This window comes from Oppia nitens, unplaced genomic scaffold (assembly GCF_028296485.1).
Source record: "Oppia nitens isolate AA-2021 unplaced genomic scaffold, nextdenovo-longstitch-racon4-pilon3 scaffold2_pilon_pilon_pilon, whole genome shotgun sequence".
Lineage (NCBI taxonomy): Eukaryota > Metazoa > Arthropoda > Arachnida > Sarcoptiformes > Oppiidae > Oppia > Oppia nitens.
In genome coordinates, this window is record NW_026533210.1 from 3,585,423 (window position 1) to 3,611,538 (window position 26,116).

At 21.4% G+C, this 26,116-nt stretch overlaps 1 protein-coding gene across 1 annotated transcript in view; it reads right to left on the bottom strand.

Annotated features, from left to right (window-relative positions):
- Nucleotides 1-25,887, bottom strand: part of LOC128955632 (disintegrin and metalloproteinase domain-containing protein 10-like) — a 35,509-nt gene extending 9,622 nt beyond the window's left edge. The window contains exons 1-9 of the mRNA XM_054301306.1: nucleotides 25,827-25,887; nucleotides 18,629-18,964; nucleotides 14,931-16,256; nucleotides 8,509-8,774; nucleotides 4,581-4,709; nucleotides 3,011-3,188; nucleotides 1,807-1,942; nucleotides 1,415-1,438; nucleotides 661-756 (exon numbers count right to left, since the gene is read on the bottom strand). Coding sequence (XP_054157281.1) covers nucleotides 661-756; nucleotides 1,415-1,438; nucleotides 1,807-1,942; nucleotides 3,011-3,188; nucleotides 4,581-4,709; nucleotides 8,509-8,774; nucleotides 14,931-16,256; nucleotides 18,629-18,964; nucleotides 25,827-25,887 — 2,552 coding nt within the window. The remainder of the gene's footprint in view (nucleotides 1-660; nucleotides 757-1,414; nucleotides 1,439-1,806; nucleotides 1,943-3,010; nucleotides 3,189-4,580; nucleotides 4,710-8,508; nucleotides 8,775-14,930; nucleotides 16,257-18,628; nucleotides 18,965-25,826) is intronic.
- Between the last annotated feature and the right edge of the window lie 229 nt (nucleotides 25,888-26,116).

Sequence of the window (26,116 nt, forward strand, 5' to 3'; positions counted from 1 at the left end):
AAATTAAACTGATAACTAAATATTATTAGTTTTTTAATTAATCAGAAATATTCATGATAACAGTTATAGATAAATATATCCAATTGTTAAGTATACTAATAAAAACATATTTTTAATAGAAAAGTTAATGTAAATATCTAAAGTTGATTATGATTGATATGCGTGTATTATAATAGTTTAAAGTTTAATTATTAATTTACTAGAAAATTTAGAGGATTTAGTAATGATATTATAAACAAAATTTATATAAAAATATCTAATTTAAAAAAAATGTTTTGTTGAAAATATTGATTATGATTTATATTATTAGCTGGATTATCATTTTGTCTCTAATATAGACACACCCGATTAAAATATAATTTTGATAAATAAATATGATAATAGATGTCAAAATATATTTATATAATATTATACTATATGCTAAACTAAAATTTTAATCCAAAAAATCTATTATATATTATTATGGATTAACATTATTTAACAACACAACACAATTTGAATTACCGTATATTATAATAATATAATAAAATAAAACAATAATTATATAATTAAGTAATAATATAAAATATTTTTAAAAATTATACATAGATTTAGTATCATATATACATAAACACTTTGTTTATATACTGTATATATATAATAGTGTATTGAAAAGGATATTTGCAGTAACTTGCAGTCCGGCATCCATTATCGTCCCGACATTTATTACCCGCTTTGACCTTACAATCCTGTGTACAACAGGGCCCCTGACTTGGACTATGCAAATAAAAAAATATATATTATTAAAATAGTTATATGATATTGTTTATAAAAAAAATTGCAGTATTAATTCATTAATAATTGTTATCAATATTATATAAATATTGGTTAATCTTGGGTTGAAAATCTATATAATATATCTTTATGGATTAGAAAAATGATTAAAAAAAATTTTAAAAATGCTTTAAAAAACTTGCTCTTAAAAAAATATCAATTTATTTATTAATTATTGCTATTAAATCTATATCTATTTAATATAGAAATATATTTTCTTATTTTTAATAAATCACAAAATACTGTATTTAATTTAAATAATACAAAAATCTAGTGTTAAGCTTATCATATATATAGTATTTGTATATATAATATTTGTAAACTATTCTAATACTTTAAATTTACTGTACTTCTAATATACAAAAAAAAAATTGTTATTCATAATATATATTAGTTTTTGTCAAAATATATGTAAATTATTTGACGAATAAAAAATTGAAATTTAAGTTTTGAAATGAAAAATCAAAAACTGAAATATAAGTTAAAATTATTCTATGAATATAAATAATTTTGATTTTTTAGTATAATTTTCTTTTTTTAAAAAATAAAAAATATTGACAACAATTTATTATTTTGATATAATCCATAACTTCATACATACCTACAAATAACATTTGGGCGAAGTCTTTATTAAATGTCACACGAGTTTTGTTTAAATGCATTATATATATTAGAAATTGAAATAACAAAAAATTGTTTGGTTAGTAATCAATTATTAATACATATATATTCTTATATACAGTATATATAATATATACAATCATGCAATCTATTTATTATCCAACATATTTTCTATTGCTTAATTATTAAATAACAAAAAAAATTATATTATCTATACTGTATATACTGTATAAATTATTGTATGGGTTAAACTTGAATTTAATAAATTCAGCTTAGCATCATAGTTAGCGTGTATTGGGCATATTAAATGAGAGAGCACAGTTAGGTGCCAGATATTGTATATAAATTATATGTATATAATTGGTCCATTACCTGCAAGGCACTTCATCGGGTGGCGGGTTGGTCCTCATTGGGTAACAGCACGGCTCCTTACAGTCCTCCTCCCAACCGCAGTCACATTCCTCTCCCTCTTCCACCACTTCATTACCACATATAGCATCCTGTGGTTCTGTAAGTGTGTRTATATATGAGAGCAAGAGTGGGTGTGTGTGGGGTCACAGGGGTAACAAATGTGACAAAATTATATAATTATATATATATAATCAATATATCAAACACTTACAATAATAAAGAGTAAATTACTATAAGTTTACTTTTAATGTGTGTGTGTGTGTGTGTGTGTGTGTGTGTGTGTGTGTGAGTATGTGTTTTGATAAATTGCAAAATGATAAATGACATGATAATCATTTTTGTTTCTCTCTCTCTCTCTCTAAAATAATAAGTTTATATTTTTGCTATTTATGTGTGATTCACATAATATTTTTTTATCAATGTTTTGGTGGGTTTTTTTAGAGTGTGAGTGTTTATGTGTGGTGTGTGACAGCAATTGCAGTAATAATCAGTGAGAGAAACAAAAACTTTCCAAATCATTAATCGATGAAACAGTTTATCATTTAATAGAGTTTTATATATAAATATCTTTTCTCTGTATATAATATGTACAGTATGTGTGTGTGTGTGTGTGTGTGTGTGTGTGTGTGTGTGTGTGTGTGTGTGTAATAAATGTGTTATGCAATAGTGTGTGTGTGTATACTGTATAAGCCTTAGAGCACATAACACAGAAATAGCTGACACTTGAGGGGATGAAATTGCAGTAAAATTGTCATTAACTATAGTGTCTGTATCTATTGGTTTAATGCACAGTATATGTGATTCAAATTATTATTATCTAATGATATGTATATTATAATATCATTAATGAAATGTTATTTTTCTTAATACTCCAGAGCTTCCCATTCTTTATACAGTTTATTATTATTATTATAATAAGTATAACATATAGTATAATGTGTTTACTTGTCTTTTTCCTTCAGTAATTTTTGGTATAATACTTCTTAATAATGTAATTGTGTGTTAACTCAAAATAATTGTAATATCATATTATAAGAAAGTTATGATTGTGTAGACATAGATAGATAGATGTGTGAAATGGTATGCAATAGACAGTGAAAAGACAGTTAACAACGGATATACTGTTTATATAATTTATATATGTTTTTAAACTAATGGCACATACCTTGAAAACATCCCTTCAGACTCTTGGCTTTWGTATTGAGGACAGCGTTAATACTTTTTAGACTACACGGACTAAATTTATTATTGTTTTTCTTGTCACCCGAAGTTGCCCGGGCAAACATTATGTAATTCCCGTTTTCACCTCCCGGTGTGCAATTGGTGTCCTCTTCCGGGTCGTGCTAGTGTTGTCGTTGTTGTTGTTGTTGTTGTTGTTGTTAAGGYGATAGTAGGTAGTGRTGGACAAGTAGTACACAAAAAAAAAAAAAATAAATAACAATGAAATTAAATTAATGATATCAACAATAATTATTGTATGATTTATATATACATATATACATTATGCTAATTATTATATCTATTATAATATATGGTACAGTATTTTATTGTATTTTTGTAACATATATTGTATAATATACTGTATTTATATATCATTGCTGATAAACATATTATTGAAAAACTATATAACTAAATTGTATATATATATATATATATATCTATATAAATAATAAATGAAATTCAATTTAAATAATTATSTTTTATTTTTATAGTTGTTTTGTGGCAATTGGATATAAATAGAGATAATACTTTCTATGTTATGACTTTTATATTAAGTAATTTAATTATGTATTCATTCAAACCATTGCAAACATTTTTTTTAATTTGTATTATTAAATATTTAATAAAATTATACTAATCATATAAAGTAGTTTTTTTTATAGATTTTTAACCAAAAATTAAGATAACTTAGAATAAATTAGAAAAAAGATAAAAAAATAAATAATACTAATTATAATTTATATATATATATATATATTATTCGCTTATTCATAAACTTACTAAATGTTTGTGATCTTAGCATAATTTTTTTAAAAGTATATTTTTATAATATCTTGCAAACAATAATAATAGTAAATAATATACATATACGTTATACTTAAAATCCATGGTAATAAACAATTTTCACCATTAAATGCAGTATACATTTAAAATAAATGATTATAAACATTAAGACAACTGCATTTGGAAAAACTAAGTGCATATAAAATATCTGATTTAATATATCATAATAATAATAATAATCATAATCATAATTTTGGCCCATCATTTTGGACTCAATTTGCTTAATRCCAACTATGCTAATGATAATAATAAAATTTTACTACTTTTAATATTTCTAAACTTTTTAAACACACACATACACATAAATTTATTATAAACTTTTATATTACAAATTGGTTTACTSTTAATAGTAAAACACATTATAGTTAATATAAATGCATMAGTATATACTGTATGTATGTATTTATTATCATTAGACACTCATTTATATGCAACACATTAGCGGACATCTCGTATGCGGGGAGATAATTGTCGCTAAAAATCTATGGATAGTAGTGTTAAGTGAGATGGTAGCCTAATTGGTTGGTAAGTCATTGAATTATAATGACTACTAATGAGCTTACATTGTGTACATTAATGTTAGTTTAAATAAATATGTGTGCACTAGAAATAATAATAATAATAATAATAATAATCGTAAAAAATAATTGTTTTCAACACAAATCCCTTACCGGAGACCCAAAGTTGTGTCCGATTTCATGCGCGAGCGTTACGTGACTTACGATTGGCGGCACGTGTTTGCCATAATTCAATAGCGTTACGATACCAGTGTTCAAACTTTTCAAACTTCCTCTATAATGCTGTTTAAAAATATAATATAAGWTATAACGTTATATATTTATATTTATATACAAATAATTTATAGTAATTATATTACTAAATGATTAAATATTATGTTTACTTAAATCTTTAATGAATACTACCATTAAATAAGTCATATGTAAAATTCAAATAATTAATGAATATATATAGTATATATATATATATATATATATATAATATTGATGTTAATTTCGAAAATTACAAATGAAATTTTAGGCAAATTTAAATTATTTTATGTAATAAAATAAAATAATATAATAAAAATTAATGATTGAACAATTTTATTTGTTTATGTTATAATTAATTAAAATAAATTAAGTGAAAATATATTTTTAGGGCATTGAATTCATATAAATGATATTAAAAACATTTTTATATTAGATATTGAATACTACAATATAATGTAAATTACAAGTATTTGACTAGTATTGCAATTTGTTTGTAATGTAAATGTGTGCAAAAACTGTAATTTTAAAGTAAATATAAAATAATGTTAATAATTATGAATCTATAATTAAGTAATACATATAACTAGTGGTCCGCGTTTCTCATTAAATACATAATTATATTTATTACAGATATATTCAAAATATATATACTTTTAACCGTTTTTAAAAAAACAATAAAATATATTTAAWGAGAAGTACATATTATATGACCACGGTTATACTTTTTATTTATATTAATYTATCAATAAATATTAATTATAATTAATAAACATTAATAAATTCAATTATTATTTTGTAATTATTTCATTAAATTATTAATAAACTACAGTATATACAATATATTATACTCTTAATATAATTAGTAYWATATAAAAAACAATCAAAATTATAGCTATGTTTTTTTAAATAAATAATATAATACATTGCATTTTTAATGACAGTAATTATTTGTATACAATAATACTACTGAAGTTTTTTCCGTTTGAAAAAAAGTTAATTTAATGTGTAAGTGATATCAAATAATTATGTTTTTTTGTGATTTTTAAATAATAAATGAAAATAAATGCCTTTCCATGAAATTAAATTTTATAGTTAGAGGGTTACACTTATAGTAAATTAATCCACACATTAAATAAATGTATGTATGTTTGTGTATATGTGTTATGTGCGGGTAGTCGGTTGACTGATATCTAGTTTTATCAATGGTATAATCAATGGAAAAAAAATCAAAAACAATTGTCTATTTTATTGGCCATTCATTATTGTAGACATATTATATACAGTATAACTTATAAACAATAGAGTATATATACAGTATTTTATAAATAGTGTATAATATTATATACATATAACTTAATATATATAAAGCTTTATAAACAAAGTATATATATATATATATATCGTAATCGTAAAGCAATGACTCGGAAACACATAACACTAACTGTCATTAATAGCAATATATTTAATCATCTAATGGTAACTCACTTTTTTGTCTTAAATCAAGACTAATATCGATTAGCAATATTTTGGTGGTATATATATATATATATATATATCTATATATATATATATATATATATATATATATATACTGTATATATATATATATATATAAGATTACGGTATATAAATGTATTTCATGTACAGTATATAAGTAATACTATTTGGTGTATAATTTTGAAATTTGCTATTTTATACGATTACTGTGTGTATTGTTATGGTATTTTGTATTATTATTATTATTGTTTTGTTGGTCATAGTTTTTATAACATAATTTTATAACATCTATTATTATTATTATTATTATTTTAATTTTAAAATCATGATTATTATGTTGTTTTCCTATTGATATTCAAATAATAAAGTTTATTATTGTATAAATTATATTATGTTTACATTTTTAGAAAACTTCAAAATAAAATATGAATGCACTTAAAACAAGTGCTTAAATTAAATTAAACGGAAAAGTGTTATGTTTTTCAATGAAAAACCAATTTTATATTGTATCGTATAATACTGTATGTTATATATAATAATAATAATAAAATTATTATTATTATTATTATTATTATGAAAACCTACATATACTCTATTATATAATATATATATATATATTTATGTTTTCATAGCAGTGGACAACACATGCCATGAATTTTATAGTTTAAAATAACAATAATATTATAAAAGTATAAATCCATTGAAAATAGAAAGTGTTGAGAATAGCAAAACAACAACAAAAAAAACACAAAAACAAAAATAGACAATGAATTCAATAAATTATTATTATAACTTTGTTTTGTTTGTGTTTAGTTATATATATATATATAATACATATCAAACGTATAATATTTTATTACTATCGCAAAATTCATTATATTTATCATACAGTATATATATATAGTACTGTATATAATATATGATATATAAAATTCATATTCTACTAAATATTTAAGCCGCATAAATCAATTGTGATAAATGAGCAAGGCTATTTCATGCGCTTCATATTGATTAATGTATATATGTATATCTATACAGTATTATATATATATATATATTATATGGTGTATTAATATATGTACAGAAAATAACAACAGCAAACTAAACAACAAACACACAAAAAAATCAATTYCACTTCACTCTCAGTCTATTTATATATTTACGTGCATTGCTTACAATATAAGCCAAAATAAAAATAAATAACTAAATAAAAATATATATATATATATATTGGACAAATATAAAAGTAAAAAATGTGTGAAATAAGCGATAAAATTATATTAGCACACATAGAAAATCGTAATATATATATATAACTATTATATCGTTGTATATAAATATTTAGTTAATACAGTTTTATAGTATACAATTAATTTAATAAATATCTTTTAAAAATGATAGTACAGAAAAAAAATTATTATATTATTTTAATTGAAAAACATGATAAAATACAATAAATTATTATAATATTTAATTTAATGTTAAATAAATATTATTTTGTTAAATCGTCTACTAGTTTTTATCAGTTAAATAAAATTGCCTTGCTATATAGTCATTTTCATTTATATGAAAATTATTATATTTGCTGATAGTTAGCACAAAATAATACTATATAAATATTGCACAATATAAAAACATTTTTTTTAATATTATATATTAAGTAAACCAATAGATAAACTTTATATATTGTGTGTATATTAGGTATAACTTGTATAAAAAAACTTATTTATTTAACGAACAAATATTAATTTACACTTAATCTCGTAAAATATAATTTTATATATACTATATATATATATATAAACTTATATCAACATTGAGAAGCAAAAAAAATTGTTAACAATTGAATGCTATTCAATATATATTGAATAATAGCAAAACACATACTTTGATAAGACATTTATCAAACATAACTCGATATAACAGTTAAGTATTTTTTAATGTACATATTATAACAATTTTATTTACTATAACTACTACTACTACTACTGCTTCTACATCATTTACAATATTATTTTTAGCCATAGTAATCGTTATAACAAATAAATAAAATAAAAAAACATAAAATAAGAAACAAAATAACAACAACAAAAAACTAAAATAAAAAAATAGAGAACAATAATTGTTACATAGATTCAAATTTTATGATCTCAATCACGTTATATTTTTATATAATATACTAAACTAATTGTTTGTTTGCAACTAATATTATAAAAATAAAATTTATTATTGATGAAAAAAATATTTCTATACTACTCTACTCTATAGTAGTAATAAAATTAATATTAATTAAATAATAATAATAAAATCAATTTAGTCGTCCATCACTTACTCCATTTTTTTCGCAAACTCCGCCGGCATTTTTGAGATCCCCAGTCCAGGCGAGACCGAGTGTTCCGCCCTCGAAGTCCCGGTAAGTGAACATATAAGCCAAACAAAAGGCGTCGTAATCTTCCTCTGAGAATAATTCCAGAAACTTTTCGACCCCATAGTTACCCGGATAACGATATTCCGGATCTTTTAGGGCGTCGACCGTATGAACTTTGATGCGTTTTATCAAAAACGATATATTATCGGGACGACCATCCAGATCAAAATCTATATATCAATATATATATATAATTATTTATTTATAATTATTTATTATTATTTTTTTCATAAATTTAACTTTTGATATTTTTTGTTATTATTCAATTTTTTTTGGTTATGTATTTTGGTTGCTAATTTTTTARAAAAAATTATTTAATTAGAATATTTATATTAAATAATATATATTTTTTATAATTTTAATATAAATATTTATTATTTATATTTTATAAATAATGATATATAAATAGTTGAAATTGTTATACATTTTACTGAATTAATAATTTAGTCATTTTTTAAAAATGATATGAAATATACTATCTATAATAATAATATTTTACATTTATTATGTATTTTTAGTAGTTTTTTAAGATTAATTTATTTATATAAACAATAATAATATTAAAATTTATATTAATAGTAGTTTTATGACAATGAATTATGTTTAAATGCAATAAATTATTTATATTGTTTTGGTTGCTATTATTAAATTTTATTCATTTATATTATTATTATTATTATTATTATTATGTTTATTTGTGAGATTGAAATACAAGAAAAACATATAATACATATAAACATTAAAAATAATATTTATTAATATGTTGTTTATTAAAAAATTATTTTAATTTCTATTAATATGTCTATTTTAAATTTTACTATATATTATATAACTAATTTTAATAAAATCTTCTTTTTAATTAAATTTTATATAATTATTTTAAAACATAATAACTTTATTTAATAACTTTTAATAACTTTTGTAGATATAATAAATTTTTATCGCTTTATTATCTACAGAAACATAATATTATGCATTCAATAAATATTTAAAATAATTTTTAATAATTTATTTTYTAATACATGTTTGTTTATATTTCAATGTAAAGTTAGTTATTATATAATTCAAATTTTTTATCAGATTATTATTATACATATTCTATAGATATACTGTACTGTATTTGCAATTTATGTTTTATATTATGTAAAAATGAATGAAAATGAATACATAAGTAGTGATTATTTTTTTGCTAAAAATATATATATTGTGACTACTATACTAAAATTCATTTATTGAATTTATTATTAAACAAACTAAACAAAAATAAATATAAGTGATTTAAATATTGGATAAAAAAATTTACACAAGTTTTTTTATATTATTATAAATATAGGAATCTCTATATGAATAATAAAGTATATTTAATAAGAAAAATATTAATATAAAAGAAAAAGTTTTTTAATATTTATTATATTTAGAAAATATTTTTTTTATAAAAATATAATAATAATAATATTCATACCGTATAAAAAAAGTAATACTAATAGTAATATCAATGTATATATAGAATTCATATTCATTTTATATTTCTGTCAAAATTTTACAATAATAATAATATATTAGTTATATTTTTCTTATAGAAATAAATGTGTACATGTTTTTATATAATATAGATGCAATACTTGCATCTAAAAATATATATATATATATTTATATTATTATTATTTGATCCGTGTATTTGCTATTATGCCAATACAGTACACAAACRGAGAAAAATGTTAACAAAATATWATATTACATACGGTATATACTATAATATACAGTACATGAATATATCGCTATAAAAATGGTATTAAATAAAATATATATATAATAWATATATCTATATGAGTGTGCATGATATTTTTATTGCTATTTAGAGAATATTCTGTGTTTAAAAAACATGAGTTTGCATACAACAAAATTTTATGTATACTATTAATATTACAAGTATAGTGTGTATGCGATAAATAAATTGCTATTTAAAAATCGATTTAAAAATGCTATTGACATCTATAAGTATTACCATTAAATAGGAATCAAACAGAGAAATAGTGAGTGAGTAAGTGTGTGTGTGTGTGTGTGTGTGTTGAATCACATTTTTCTAGCTATAGAGAGAGAGAGAGAGAGAGAGAGAGAGAGAGAGATAATCGAAATTTGACATAATTTATGATGATTAATGAAATTATCTTAAATATCATTGATATTCACCATCCAGTTCTTTTTCTCCAAGATGCTTGTCTACCTTTATCTGGTTAGAAAGCAACAGCATTAAGTTAACCAAGACCTTTAAGATAATTTGGTCCAGAATTCTAAAAAATTTAACTATACAATTTAAAGAGGGAATTATAGAAATAATTTTTTTAAAAATCGGGAACAGATTCTTATATATACTATTTGAATATATTATTAAAAATCTATTAAAATAATTAATTTTGCTATTAAATTGTAGTTTACTTTATATATATATATATATATATATATCATTTCATATATATATAGAATATATTGATGTATAAGTTATATGCCATATATATATAAAATAAAGAGAATTTATATCCTAAAGACTTATATACGATATATAATAGGATACCAATTGAGTGTTTGACTGATCAATAAGTCATTAGACTATAGTTTGTGTGTTTGAAATATCTCTCTAATCTACTATACTTAACACGTTATCGTTATACTAATTTCCACACATATATCCGACAACAAACTTTAGTGCAATATATGCCAGTTCACTCACCAAATATATTTATATATAATAGTTATATATATATATATATCATACAGTTATATATTATATTGAAGCCATGATTTTCACAGCTGATATATCGATCAGGCCTTTTCCTATAACTGCTTCAATCATCTCTCTCTCTCTCTCTCTCTCTCTCTCTCTCTCTCTCTCTCTTTCTAACTAACTTACTCACTCATACATCCATATACAGCTAAGTATTATCATAGCTCAATGGGCTCAATAACACAAATATGAACTAATAATTTTCAGTATCGTTTTTGTTATTTTTTGTTATTTTTCTTGAGTAATAATTTTATGTTGCAAAACACTAATAGTATATATAATAAATTGAAAAATTTTTTAACAACAAAATATAGAGATATATTTATATATATATATATATATTATATATCATTTGAAAACTTTCCGCTATATATATACAGTATAATATATATATATATATATATATATATTGTTAATATCATATATTATTAAATACTATCCAATATTTTTTACTTTTTTCCCTCTCCCACTCACTCACTCACTCACTCAATGACAATAATTTATCAAATTTGTATTATATTTCCTACAGTTATATCTATTTTGTCAGTTTTCAAAACATAAATGATATATATGTATAACTAATATCAAAATAGTCATTATAATTGGCAAATGATATGATATATGTTTGTATATACTATACATTCTATATGTTTATCGACATTTAGATTTATAAAAAAACAAAATTTTATTTATTTTTCGACATTTAACAAAAAAAATCATGAAATTTAGTATTTATGAAATTGAATTCATTGCATAAATAAGTTTCAAATATACATATGTTTCAAAATTAACATTTTTATTGCATCTATTATTATATTACTTAAATATTAATGTTATACAGAAAAACCATAAACTAATAAAATGAAATTGATTTATATATAATATATATATATATATATATATGTGTGTGTGYGTAGGCTATAGATATTGTTAAACAATATCTATATCCTACATACAGTACATACATACACTTGCTATACATAAATATATTTATACACACACTGCTAATATATTATTATTATTGCTCATTATTTTGTACATTTACTAAATCTTTATTCATTATATATGAGATTAAATTAAAATTATAATTAATTCTCTCTCTCTCTCTCTCTCTCTCTCTCTCTCTCTCTTACTTTGGCTAAACGCACAAAATTTATTATCAAAATACCAAAAAAATCACATTCGGTTTATTGCATACAAACGGGTTGTTAATTATGGCAAATGATATATTTGAAATATATATATATATATATATACTGTATATATTATATATAAATTTAATGCTTTACATTATCGATTGCAAAATAAGTTGAACAACAAAAAATAAATTAAAACCCGTAAAATCAGTAAAATAAAATGTACATTATATCTATTTATTATATATATATATATATTATAGATATATAAATGTCTATTTACTTTTTGTAAGTGAAAACGATGGCACTTAAAATAGGAGTGACATTAGTAGGAGAGACTGGTTTACTGTGTAGTGTTGTATAGATATAACGGTTTTTATCAGGTCATCAACAAATAAAATGAAACTCTTTGATTAAAATTTATTTATTATTTCCATTCAAAATAAATATAGACAGATATATATATATATATATATATAGTATTCCACTTAAATCTCGAAAATAGTAAAACAGCTCTAAATAACAGAATATTCTGTAATATACTGTATATATCAACAGTATATTTGGTACAATCGATTCAATAATGAACTTTTGGTTTGCAATTTTGATGACATAAAGTTTTTGTGGGTTACACTCAATCTCTCTCTCTCTCTCTCTCTCTCTCTCTCTCTCTCTCTCTCTCTCTCTCTCTCTRTCTMTCTCTCTCTATCTCTCTCTCTCTGACTCACTCACTCACTCATTATTTGTACGCAAATAATAATAGCCGTAAAACTTGAGATGAGAGCGAAAAAGTGGAAGACATATAAAAGGAAAGACAATTCCTATAAATCCCATTCATTTTCTGATGAGAGATGAGAAGAGCTAATAATGGATAACAAGAAGAATATAAGCAATAAGTGATCCAAAAGAATGCGAGAAATCAAATGAAATAAAAGTCTTAAGAAATCACATGAAAATCCAATACTTAATGACATGAATGGGATGAGAGATGAGAGAGAAACTCATTGACTCTCTCTCTCTCTCTCTCTCTCTCTCTCTCTCTCTCTCTCTATAAGTGAATAAATTACAAATGATTTACACTTATTAAGAGTGCATATCGTATAATATTCTTTGACAGACAATATGTGCCGCAGTTTCATAATTAGCCAATTGATTAAAAAACAGTATGTATTGTAGTGTTGGACACAACTGTAACTGAAAATGTGTCATAACTTATTGTATATGATATATGAAATAGTTTAACATAATCTAATAAACTAAACCAAATATACAGTACTATACTACTCAACAAAAAAAACTATACTCTATGTTGAAACTTAATTAAATTTATTATAGAAAAATATTGTTAACAATAATAACCTCTTATGGTTTGGCCAAACAAATACAGCGAACACTTTGGTAATATTATAGTAAAACACACGAAAAAAATCAGTTTTATATCATAAACATTATACACACACATACACACAGGGATACTAAAAAAAATATCATAATTGAATCATTTTTATTTTTTAGTCAACAAACCRTATACTTTTATTTCAAAAAAATATATATAAAATAGTAATATAAATTTACAAGCATTTGTCTTTTTTTCAATAGATATAAAAATAATATACAGTATTATTGTCCAAAACAATAACTTATATATATATATCAATAGTAAATAGATTGTATATATAGATATATATATAACAATTCTTAAACTCAAAACCGGAAAAAATCAATTAAATTGAGAACAGATTCTCTCTCTCTCTCTCTCTCTCTCTCTCTCTCTCTCTCTCTCTCTCTCTCTCTCTCTCTCTCTCTCTCTCTCTCTCTCTCTCTCTCTCTCTCTCTTATTATGGCTCTAGATTTTTCATGTTATTTGTTATGTTATATTAACAGTGTATTTGTGATATCAAAAGAGAGCAACAACAACGACATCATCAAACAAAAACATCAACAAAAAAAAAGAAATAATACGATAACTTTGCACACATACTGTATATCCTAGAAAGCACCGGGAGGTATATGGCAATAAATGATCAGTTTATATCAATATTATTATATATTATATAGCCAAAAAATATGAAGTCACTGAAGTACTATTTATATAATATATACTGTACAGTATATATACAGCATATATATATAAACTACTGTATATCTTTAACAAACTTTACTATAATAGTGTTTTTATATATATAAAAAACGCTATTATAGTATACAGTACTTTAAATTATATTTTCTATGTTATAGAGGTACTGGTTATACCAATATATCTATATACAGTATATATATATATATATTTGTTATATGATATATGAGCTGATATTAAAGTTAACTAGCCATCAAAATCATAAGGTAATTTTTTTTGTGTGTGTAAATATATAGCTYAAGCACAGGCCTACTARTATTATATTACTTACCAGTGTTTCTGTAGATACTATTAACTTTCTGGACGTGTCGGGTCATGGCCTCAATGCATGCTTCGTCTGAACCCATTTTCTCATAGAAAAGATGGTCCGCCTGTAGATATAACATACACGTAGTCTTTTTGGGATCAATTACTACATGCCTGTCGAGCCTATCCTCCGACCAATGGGTCCTATGGACAGCCCTAACGCCATAGGCATCTGATTCAGTATAATGAAGCGAATCTCTATCCCGATAATAATATGACTTTCCTTTCTCTCCAAAACTGTTTTTGGCATTTGTTTTGACACTCGACTTATAAGTGTCATCAAACTGACCACCAATTGTCATCTTACTGTCCGCACCGGTCTTATCTCGTTTGACGCGACGCTTATCACCAATTAATGCCTGTCGACGACGTTCACCATCTCTTAAGTTATCAAACTTTTTATTAATAATATTATTATTATTATATTTATTATACACTCTTTTGTCGCCACTCTTAACGTTGTTTGCCATACGCTTCAGTTTCTTCTTGCCATTCATTGATCCGCTGATTAATTGACTAAACAAATAATCGATAGGCTGTTCATCATCGCCATCACTACCACCGTCACCAATACCATCACCAACACCACCAACGTTAACGGTTATACCATTACGAAAACTACTGTTGCCATTATTAACAGTATCGTTGTCATAATCAGCAATGGTAATATATTCGTCAACATTATTATTATTATTATTAGTAGTATTTTTAGTATTAAAGTCCTTCATATTATCACTATTACTGTCGTCCACATCATTAACATTATCGCCACCACCACTACTATTGCTGCTATTATTAAGACTATTGGCTAAAATGTAATTATTTTTAATGTCAACTCTTTTCCTATTAATAGTCGCCTCACCGGAATGGGAACAGTTATGACAGCGGCTCTGATCGCTATATTTGTGGCACATGTGGCTCAGGCTATGTCTAGGCCTTGAGCGTTGGCTATTAATRTTAATATTGTTATTATCATTATCATCGTTATTAATATTAATATTATTATTGTTGTTGTTATAATCGGCACTGTTTTTGTTATCATCGACACCACCACCACTACTACTAATACTATTGTCTAATCTGATGCCATAACTGTGTAAATATTGGCAAACATTTTTGTTAATCTTTGGGAAGACCACAGCCGACAACAAATAGATAATTGAATGAAACTCTTGTGTATCAAAGTAACGGTTGGCCGGCTCTATGAAGTACTCTTCAGTTGGCGTCTGGATGTGACCGTCGATCAGACCGTCGGCAGTGATGACACCCTCAATGACTGAGTCTTCATTATCTGTTCAGAAAAAAGTAATGCAAATGAAAAGTAGAGGAAAATTAATTAAATTTGAAAAAAACTGTTTAAACAACACATAGACTACAAAGTAAGCTAAACTTCATATACTGTACAAACTTGTAAAACATTTTTATAATTAATTTTTATTACAGTATATGTCATATGTTTTGTATTTATATTAAATAAACAAAAATTATACTAAAGTATAGTATAGAATAATCTTTTATGTGTCAAAAACTTTTTTATTTTTCTAATAAACAAAATAATTGAACATTTAATCTGATTATGAAAAATTTTAGTTTAACGCAACTTATTTTTGTTGCCTATAAATTAATATTGAAATCATGTTTACATTTCTCTCTCTCTCTCTCTCTCTCTCTCTCTCTCTCTTCCCATTTCCACTACTATTTACATCAGTAATAGGAAATCCTTAGTAATTAATAATAACATGTTTTTCACGGAATATTCTGTGTATAAGTTATTAATATTTTTCAATTATTAGATAGCATGTACTGATTTTTGATTATATTTCAAAAAGGTATTATGATTAATGTTGATTTATACGTTAATTTATTTCTATAAATATTAGAATTAATATAAATAAATATAATACAGTAATATCTAATATTATTATAATTATTACTTATTTTATTTAAAATTTTAATAAATTAAAATCTAAATTAGTTTATTTGAATAACATAACATTGCAATAATAATACCTTATTTATTTAAAAATAAATTAAATATTAAAACAGTAATAATTATTAGTAATTTGGTTGAATAAATATTTTGTGAATAATAATCTAATTGGACTCATAATAAATATATCTTCTACAGTATTAAAAGTAATTTTTAAAAATTATACAGTATTTTCAGGATATGTATAACAAAAATAGTGTATTTAACATTAACTTTAATAGATATTAGTAATTCATTAGAAAATTAACCAAATACTATATTTATATTTTGCTTTTATTWTAAAAATTTTTTTTTATTAGTTTGTAATAGCAATACTAGGAAAGTAATAATCTCTAGAATAAATAAACAAAATTATTAGAATTGAAATTTATTTACCAAAACAAAATTATTTAAAAAACATTATGAAATTAATAAATATTAAATATAACAGACAATACTTTAAATAGATAATATTGTATTATTATTTTAGATTTTATTAAAAATTACTTTATACTATAAATAAAAATTAATATATCAGGAAAATTAAAATTTATTATGCATAAATAAATATATATACACAGTACTTAAAATTAATTAAGAAAATATTTATTTATTTTAATATAATCTGCATTCCTTAAAAAACTATTAAATAATTTTAGCATTGAAATTATAATCATTAATATGAATACTGAGTTATTAAAATAGCAAAGTGTAACATATATATTACACTGAATTATATATTCAATATATATATATATAGTATAATATAATATAATATATATCAGCAGTATATATATATATCAACATTAATTATTTGCATAAAACAATATTTAATCTCTCAAAACATTTGTAAATAAGTAAAGTATTTAATACATTTACAAATGCTCACACTTTTTTGAATACATATATTAATGATTTAGTCAATGCAAATGTATAAATTTTYTAAATTAATATTTTTTTATCCATATTGGATATTTAGTTATGCAAAATGAGTTTAGATTTTACTATTGTATAAATATTTGCATTTATTGTAATTCATATTATTTTTTCCTCTCATTATTATGTTTGGACATTCAATATGGGAATTGAATTCAAATTAATGCTAAAAAGGATGGCAAACATTAATGGATATTCAGTGATATAGTAGTGTAAAACCTTTTAGTTCTAATATATATATGATTTATATATGCATTTAGTTTTAAATATTTTATGATGAATATTTAATATTTGATTATTTAATGTAAATATATATATATATATAATTTTGTATAATATAATTTATACGATTTTATAAGGAAACATTAAATATTGAAATGTGATTTAATTAAATGACAAAATTTATTTTATGGAAACTATAAAATAATTTATTATGAATTTACTTAGTCTAAAGTGTATAATTTTATAAAATAAAAATTTCTAAAAATATATCACAACTAAAAATAAAAAATATTAAAACTTTTGTAGTATTGATTTTTATAAAAAAAATATTATATATATATATATAAATTAATCAAATAATATAAAATTGATTAAATTAATTATTATTATATTAATAATTAATGAAGTTTTGATTTTTTTAGTAATATAAAAAAATTAATTCAAATAACTTTTTAAAATTATAAATTTCAAAATTAATATAAAATTCATTTGTTTTTATCATTTGAATGTCAAATGTTTATATATACTGTACATACCTTCGAGATATCCTTTGATGATATTATTGGTGTCATAATTTAAGGCACCTTTAGTTGTGGACTCAAACACAACATCCGGTGTGAACACAGAGTTGTCGGCTCTGATGACGAGCCGAAACAGTCGATTGTGTGCCGAAAAGTTGAGTCTAATCTCGTTGTGTGCATTGTGTCGCCCATTGAGGCCGTGATGTCGATCGCCGTGAGCCGACTGGTCAGTCGACTCATGCGTTTGAAGGCTTTGGAGGTGTCGTTTGACGCGCGAGTGTTGGTTCCGGAGCTTATGGTTGTCATAATATAAAGGCTCAAAGTGTTTGATAAATGAGTTTAATTCGAGACCTAAAGTCATAAATATAAACAGCAGAAAAAAAAGTTAGACTAAAAATTTACTGTATTTTACTAATAACTAATTATCACTATTTATTTTGGGGCAAAATCTTAAGTTTAATATAGATTTTAATTTATTTTATTTTTTTAATTTAATAAAAAAAACTACAAATAAATATTTATATATTAAGTTATAAAATTAATTCTACATACAAAAAAAATTATTAATAGTTATTTAAATAATTCACATTGAATCTTTTTTTAGATAAAATCAAATAAATTAAAATTTGTGTTTTTAGTAACAAATATATTATAAATGATTAAATATTTATTGATTTATATTGAACTTTATAAATTAACTTATAATACTAAGTATATGGATTTATAATGAATTTATTTAGTAATTAACTACAATATATAATATCTAAAATATAGTATTTTATCTAGATTTAATTATTATTTTAATTTTTAATTAAATAATCATTAATAATAATGGCAATAGATTTTTTTTATTATTATTAATATTAATGTAATTATATTAATTAGGTATGCTTAACCTGTATTATTATTTCGCTTAATAATATTATCAAATAGTATTTTGCTATATTATAAATATTTAAATATACTAATAATAAAATATAGACTATTATAATAAATATTAATAGATGATAAAATAATGTATTTAATACAATTTTATATAGACAAACACTAATGATGAAAATAATAAAAGAAACTTTTTAGTATAATTAGCTAATATATGTATAACATTAAACCTGTTATAAATTTTTTTTAAAAAATAAACAACATAATTTTAAAAAATTGATAAAATGTATTAATTTTTTTTGTTATTATATCATTAGAAACTTATTTTTTTAGTATAACATATTTACAATTGTATGACATCCCAGTGCACGCTTTATGTGTGTGTGTGAATTTGTATGTATGTTTAAGGTTAAATAATATGCAAATGATGATTACTTAATGTATAGATTGTTAGCTAAAAGTAGTTATATAATGTAATTGTATTGTCAAATGTGTAGATAACAAGATAATAACAAATATGTTTTTTCTAAAGACTAATGATAACAAATATATTGAATATATAAAGTTTTTTAATTTAATTAAATAAATAAATCCATTTAAATTAAATTTAAATTATTCTAATAAAAATTTTTAAAAATTCATAAAATTTATATTATTGATATATTAATACTAATTAATAAAAAAATATTTAGTCTTAAATTTAAATATTTGCATATTATACATTCATATTTTTGTATGTACAGTATAATATGTGAATATTAAATGAATATATCTTATTTAATTTTTTTTATTAAATTAATATTTTTAATCAATTTTCTGAATATTAAATAATTTTTTATAATATGAAAAAATATATAAAAATGTATTTATTTAATATTATTTTTTTTTATAATATTTATATGCATTATTTAGAAATAAAAAAGTAAGTAAACATATAGTGAGAGTGAAAGATAATAAAACGATATAAAAATGTCAATTATATTTTTTCTGTAATTCAATTGGGAGATTAAATTTGTTTTTTAATAATAAAAGTTAAAATAACATTTTTATTACTAACAAATAAAATTTATTAATATTTTATAACTTCTAAGTTTTTATAGTTTTTTTTATTAAAAATTCATATCAACTAAACTAATTAAATAATATTTATATTAATTTGCATTGCATACATCAATTAGATGATATTATTGATATAATTTAATTTATAATTTCTATGAAAAATATTATATATATATATATATATATATATATCTTATTAATAATATTTTGTACAGTACATTATAAGTAAATTTTGATATATTGAACTATAGTAATAATAATATAGTAATAGTAATAGTGTATAAAATCAAATTATATATTGAATTTTGTTATATGACTATATAATATATATCAAAATTGCAAGTTTTCATATAAACATTACTGTATTAAAAATATAGTATGTGAATAGTGGTATTATACAGCATCAAGTATACAGATTTCATATAAAATTTATATTAATAATATAATGTATTTTAAATTTAATATACTACCATAATACTAATATTTTAAGTTATACTCTGTTCAATAAACTTTATATATATTTTTAATATTATGGATATATTCAAGAGAGTAAAAAATCTATTGATTTATTTACTTTATTATATATATATTACTACTGTATGTATATGTATATAGATATGTGTGTAGTAAGACATACAAAAATATTTTAAATCGATAGTCGTGATGTTTTCATATATATATATATATATATATATATATATATATATATATATAGTATATATATGTTTTTAATATTATATATTGGATATTGTATATACAGTTAATATATATATATATATATATTCTTAAAACCTTTATATCTTTAAACCTTTATTTAACTTGTTTTGTGGGCCAAATGGATAGAGATTTTATTTAAATCAATTTAAAGCAAATTGAATTTGAATGAATAGCTCGAGTCATATATTATATTCACTAATACTGGCGTATATGGCGTGGAAAGGGAATAAAACAAACTGTGTTTATATATATATATATATATACCGTATATATGCTATATATCTTATATATTTATGTTTGTATATATACTGTATGTTATAACTTAGTTAATGGAGAATAGGATTTCATGACTACTATAACTATTATTATATTACTAGAGATATAATATGCGAATCGTACGCTATTTTAACGGACAATCAATAAAATATTAATGTATTTTTGGCTAAACATTTTACTATTGTATAAAATAGTAGTATTTATAGTAGTAGTAGTAGTAGTAGTCATAATAATAATAATATCAGTAGTAATAGTAATTGTTATATTACAATGATATCACTAATCTAGTCTTACAGTAGTATAATATATGATATAACTAATTGTTGTCTTTAATGTCTTTAATAAAATTGAAATAAAAATTATATACAGTATACTAATAAAAATGCATACATTGTATACTGTATTAAATTGTATACACTATGTTAATAATAATAATAAAGATTTTTATCACAAACAAAGTTAAATTGTATGTATCATATGTATTGTAAATACTGTATAATAGTAATAGTGAATGAATGGCAAAATTTAATTTTTTTTAACAAACATTCAAATAGTTTGATGGATTAAATTTTAAAGAAAAACCTTATTTTAACTTTTCAATTTTTATCTGATAAATATTGTTCACTGTTTATACTGTATATATATTAACTACAGTATATATTATATCAATTTATGCTATTAAATGAAAAATGAGGTCAACAAAAAATTTGCAGATTTTTTACTCTCTCTTTCTCTCTCTCTCTCTCTTTCTCTCTCTCTCTCTCTCTCTCTCTCTCTCTCTCTCTCTCTCTCTCTCTCTCTCTCTCTCTCTCTCTCTCTCTCTCTCTCTCTCTCTCTCAATCACTCACTTTACACTAAAATAATGTTTGTTTGAGAGGTTTTATACGTTACATAAGAGTCTCCAACACACTGGAGAAGTCTTCAGATGCCACAAATTATTTAATAAATGTGTTTTTATTTATTTAATAATAATAATACTCTATTGAAAACTCCAGTATATTATTTAGTATTTATAATATTATATATTTATGTATTATGTAATATATTATATATATATATATATATATCTATATCTATAATATGTAGTTAATAAATTGTATACAAAACACAATACATTACAGTAAAATAAACTCACAATTGTATAAAATATTTAGGAATATTCTGTATGTATTTTTTGGACACTGGAGTTAAGCTTAAATATCTTTTCACAATTCAATTTTTATATATTATATTGTATATAATAATAATGATAAACATTATATTACTGTATATTTTTACTTTAGTACTACATTTTAGTGCATTAAATTTGATTTCTCTCTCTCTCTCTCTCTCTCTTTCTTTTTCCATTCAATTTGAAAACATTGTGTTTCAACTGAAACTAACAATAGATTAGTGAATAAATAGTAAATGGTTTCAAAAAAATATATAAAAAAAACTATTTGCACCCCTTTTTCAATATTACTCACTCACTCTTTTCAATTACTTATTTAAACTTTGAAATCTCTCTCTCTTTCTTTCTTTCTCTCTCTCTCTCCCACTTCACGCCATTAAATTAACTCCACCTAAATGTATGATCCATATAGATGTATAATATGTCTAATATATTTTAAAGTAAAAAGTATAGTAGATTTTTATATAGCAAAAATGTCACTATGTTTTCAAATGGAAACTTTATATAAATGTACTGTAGTTTTGTTAATACTGTATTATACTGTTGTGTATATCCAAAAAAGCCCGTCAACTCACTCAAGCTGAGGGAGTTGTTGTACAACAGTAACAAAAAAAATAGAGGCTTTAATGCCAGTCATTTGGCAATTGTATTGAAAGAAAGAGAGAGAGAGAGATATGTGAGACAAATAGTTTGCTTACAATGTTTAGGGTGTGAATAATACGGCACTACTCAATACATTTGCCGTTATATTTATTGTAAAATATTATATATATATATATAACTCATAAATTAAATTCTTTCAATTTTTTTTCTTCAAAACATTTTCACTATTGATGTTAAGATTAAATTTTTAATGCAAAATCCACAGTACAGGCAACCTAAGCCTTCATATTCTACTACTGTATTGATCTATAATATATATACAGTATATATACTGTATATAAGTTATAACTGTGTGTGTCTTTTAAAATAAATATTATGTACACTCAGAGACATATATATATTATATATATATAGTACTGTATATATATATATATCTAATATTCCTAAAAAATTTCGTGATATTTTGAAATGTTTTTTCTTGAATTAAAGTTATAAAAAGAATTTTATACTTTTTTTTATTTATTTTTCAATATATTTGTTTTACTGTCAAGTATTACAACGACAACAACTACGAGTGGAAAATGTATTTATGATATATTTTTTTGCAACACAAAAAATAAGGTTAGGTTTGAATTTTTTTTAGACTTTTGTTAGAATGAATCAAATAATATATATATACTATGTTTACTCAAAAAACAGTATAACTTATATTTTTTATATAACATTTAAAGAAAATCATGTATTGTATTGTATTCTCTCAAATTATAACATAAATTTTTATGGCAATTTTTTATATACATGTTTTTATGATATATACTATATATATATTGTAGGATACATATAGTAAACGATACATATATGCATAATATTATAATACACCAAAAATCATTTATCTCTATTACTTTCACTAAAATAGATATTTAAGAATAATATTATTTATATATTTTAAATATAAAATTTATATGTATTATACAATATATTGCATAAACATACGAGAAATCTTATTATTTTATTATTTAACTGAAAAATTTTCTGTTTACTATTCAGCTATCATATGAATAATATTATATTTATATATTATATGATAAAAATATATGAGTTTATTCCCCAAAAAACAACATAAAAAATATTGAATATCAAATGAGTTGTTTTCAAGATAAGACATATAATGTACACCAACACCACTACAGTTAAACTCATTATTTATAAATTTTCAAATTGATTAGCTATTGTGTACGTTATACTGTATAACTTATACACATATTTTTATTATAAGTTATATATATATATATATAGCATAAATATATATATATGGAAAACGCCTAAAAATGACTATTATTTATAATTAAAAAAATTCTTTAATAAAATATACAAAATACATATCACATAAATTTATTGATTATTTTCAGCACTTATTTTGTTGTCTACATAGTGTGTATAATACAATATTTAAATTATATAAATATGCAAACTTGTTTTGCATATAATCTATAGTTTATTATAGTACAATGAATAGAAAAAAATTACATTATATTTTGTTGTTGTTTTACGTTATGTATTTGCTATGCTATATTAAGCTTAATAAGTGTAATAATATATATATATAATATTTATACAGTATATGATATACTACGATATTTATAGGAATTGCATGTAAAAAATATACTCAATTAGTCGTCTAATATGATTAATAATAAATGAGAAATATTTTATGTATTGTACAAAAATAATGTATGTTTATATTGCAATAAACTACTGTATATATTTATAAATTATAATGTGTTTGTATATATATATATTTTAAATTAATTGTGTAAATTATTATATATGAATGACAGATAGATTCATAGATGTTATAATAAATAATACAATAATAATAATAATAATATAAAAGAGACAAAAATAAAATATTAATCGCATATATCACTCACTCTTAAAAGACACATCCGTATCAAACAATACTAAATAATATTATATTAAAATATATAATAACCATCATAATCATCATAATAATCATAATAGTCATAAACGTAATGAAAGCCAAAAATGACAGTAAAATTTTTATATCATTTATTATTATTTTTTAAAAAAAAACATAAACAAAAAATATATATAAATAATAATAACACCATCAATATAATCAGTTTTGTTTTAATGGAAAAACATCATTATTTATTTGATACAGTCATCTATTAAATATATACCAATAGAAATTTATACAGTATTTTTTGTAGACTAAAATTTTTTATATATAATATTATTATATGTATAACATTTCATATATATATCAATAGATAGTCTAGGACAACAATTAATAGACTCGTGTTTTTTATTGTTGTCTAGCTTTAAGTAAACATAGTAGACAGCGCTTAAAAATCAATAACACATTAACAAAATTAGACTAGGTTATTTTTTTATAAATATAATTTATATGCTATAAAATTTTTAATAGTTTTATTATTGTTGTTTATATATGTTTATATATACATAGAAAACTTAACTAACCTGTATAAGCAATGGGTATAAGACATGATAGATATAAAAGATGCAATAGTGTTGATAACATTGAATATGATGTTTATTATGATGTGTATGTGTATGTGTATCTGTATATATATATATATATATAATATATAGTGAAGCAATGTTATATATATATATTTTGCTGGAAGATAACTGACCACTCAATTCAGTTTAACTACTGTTACCGCATCAGTATATACAGTATATATTGTATATATGCCATATAATCGTTGAGTGATTAGAACCACTAAAAGATATCAATCAATTATAAA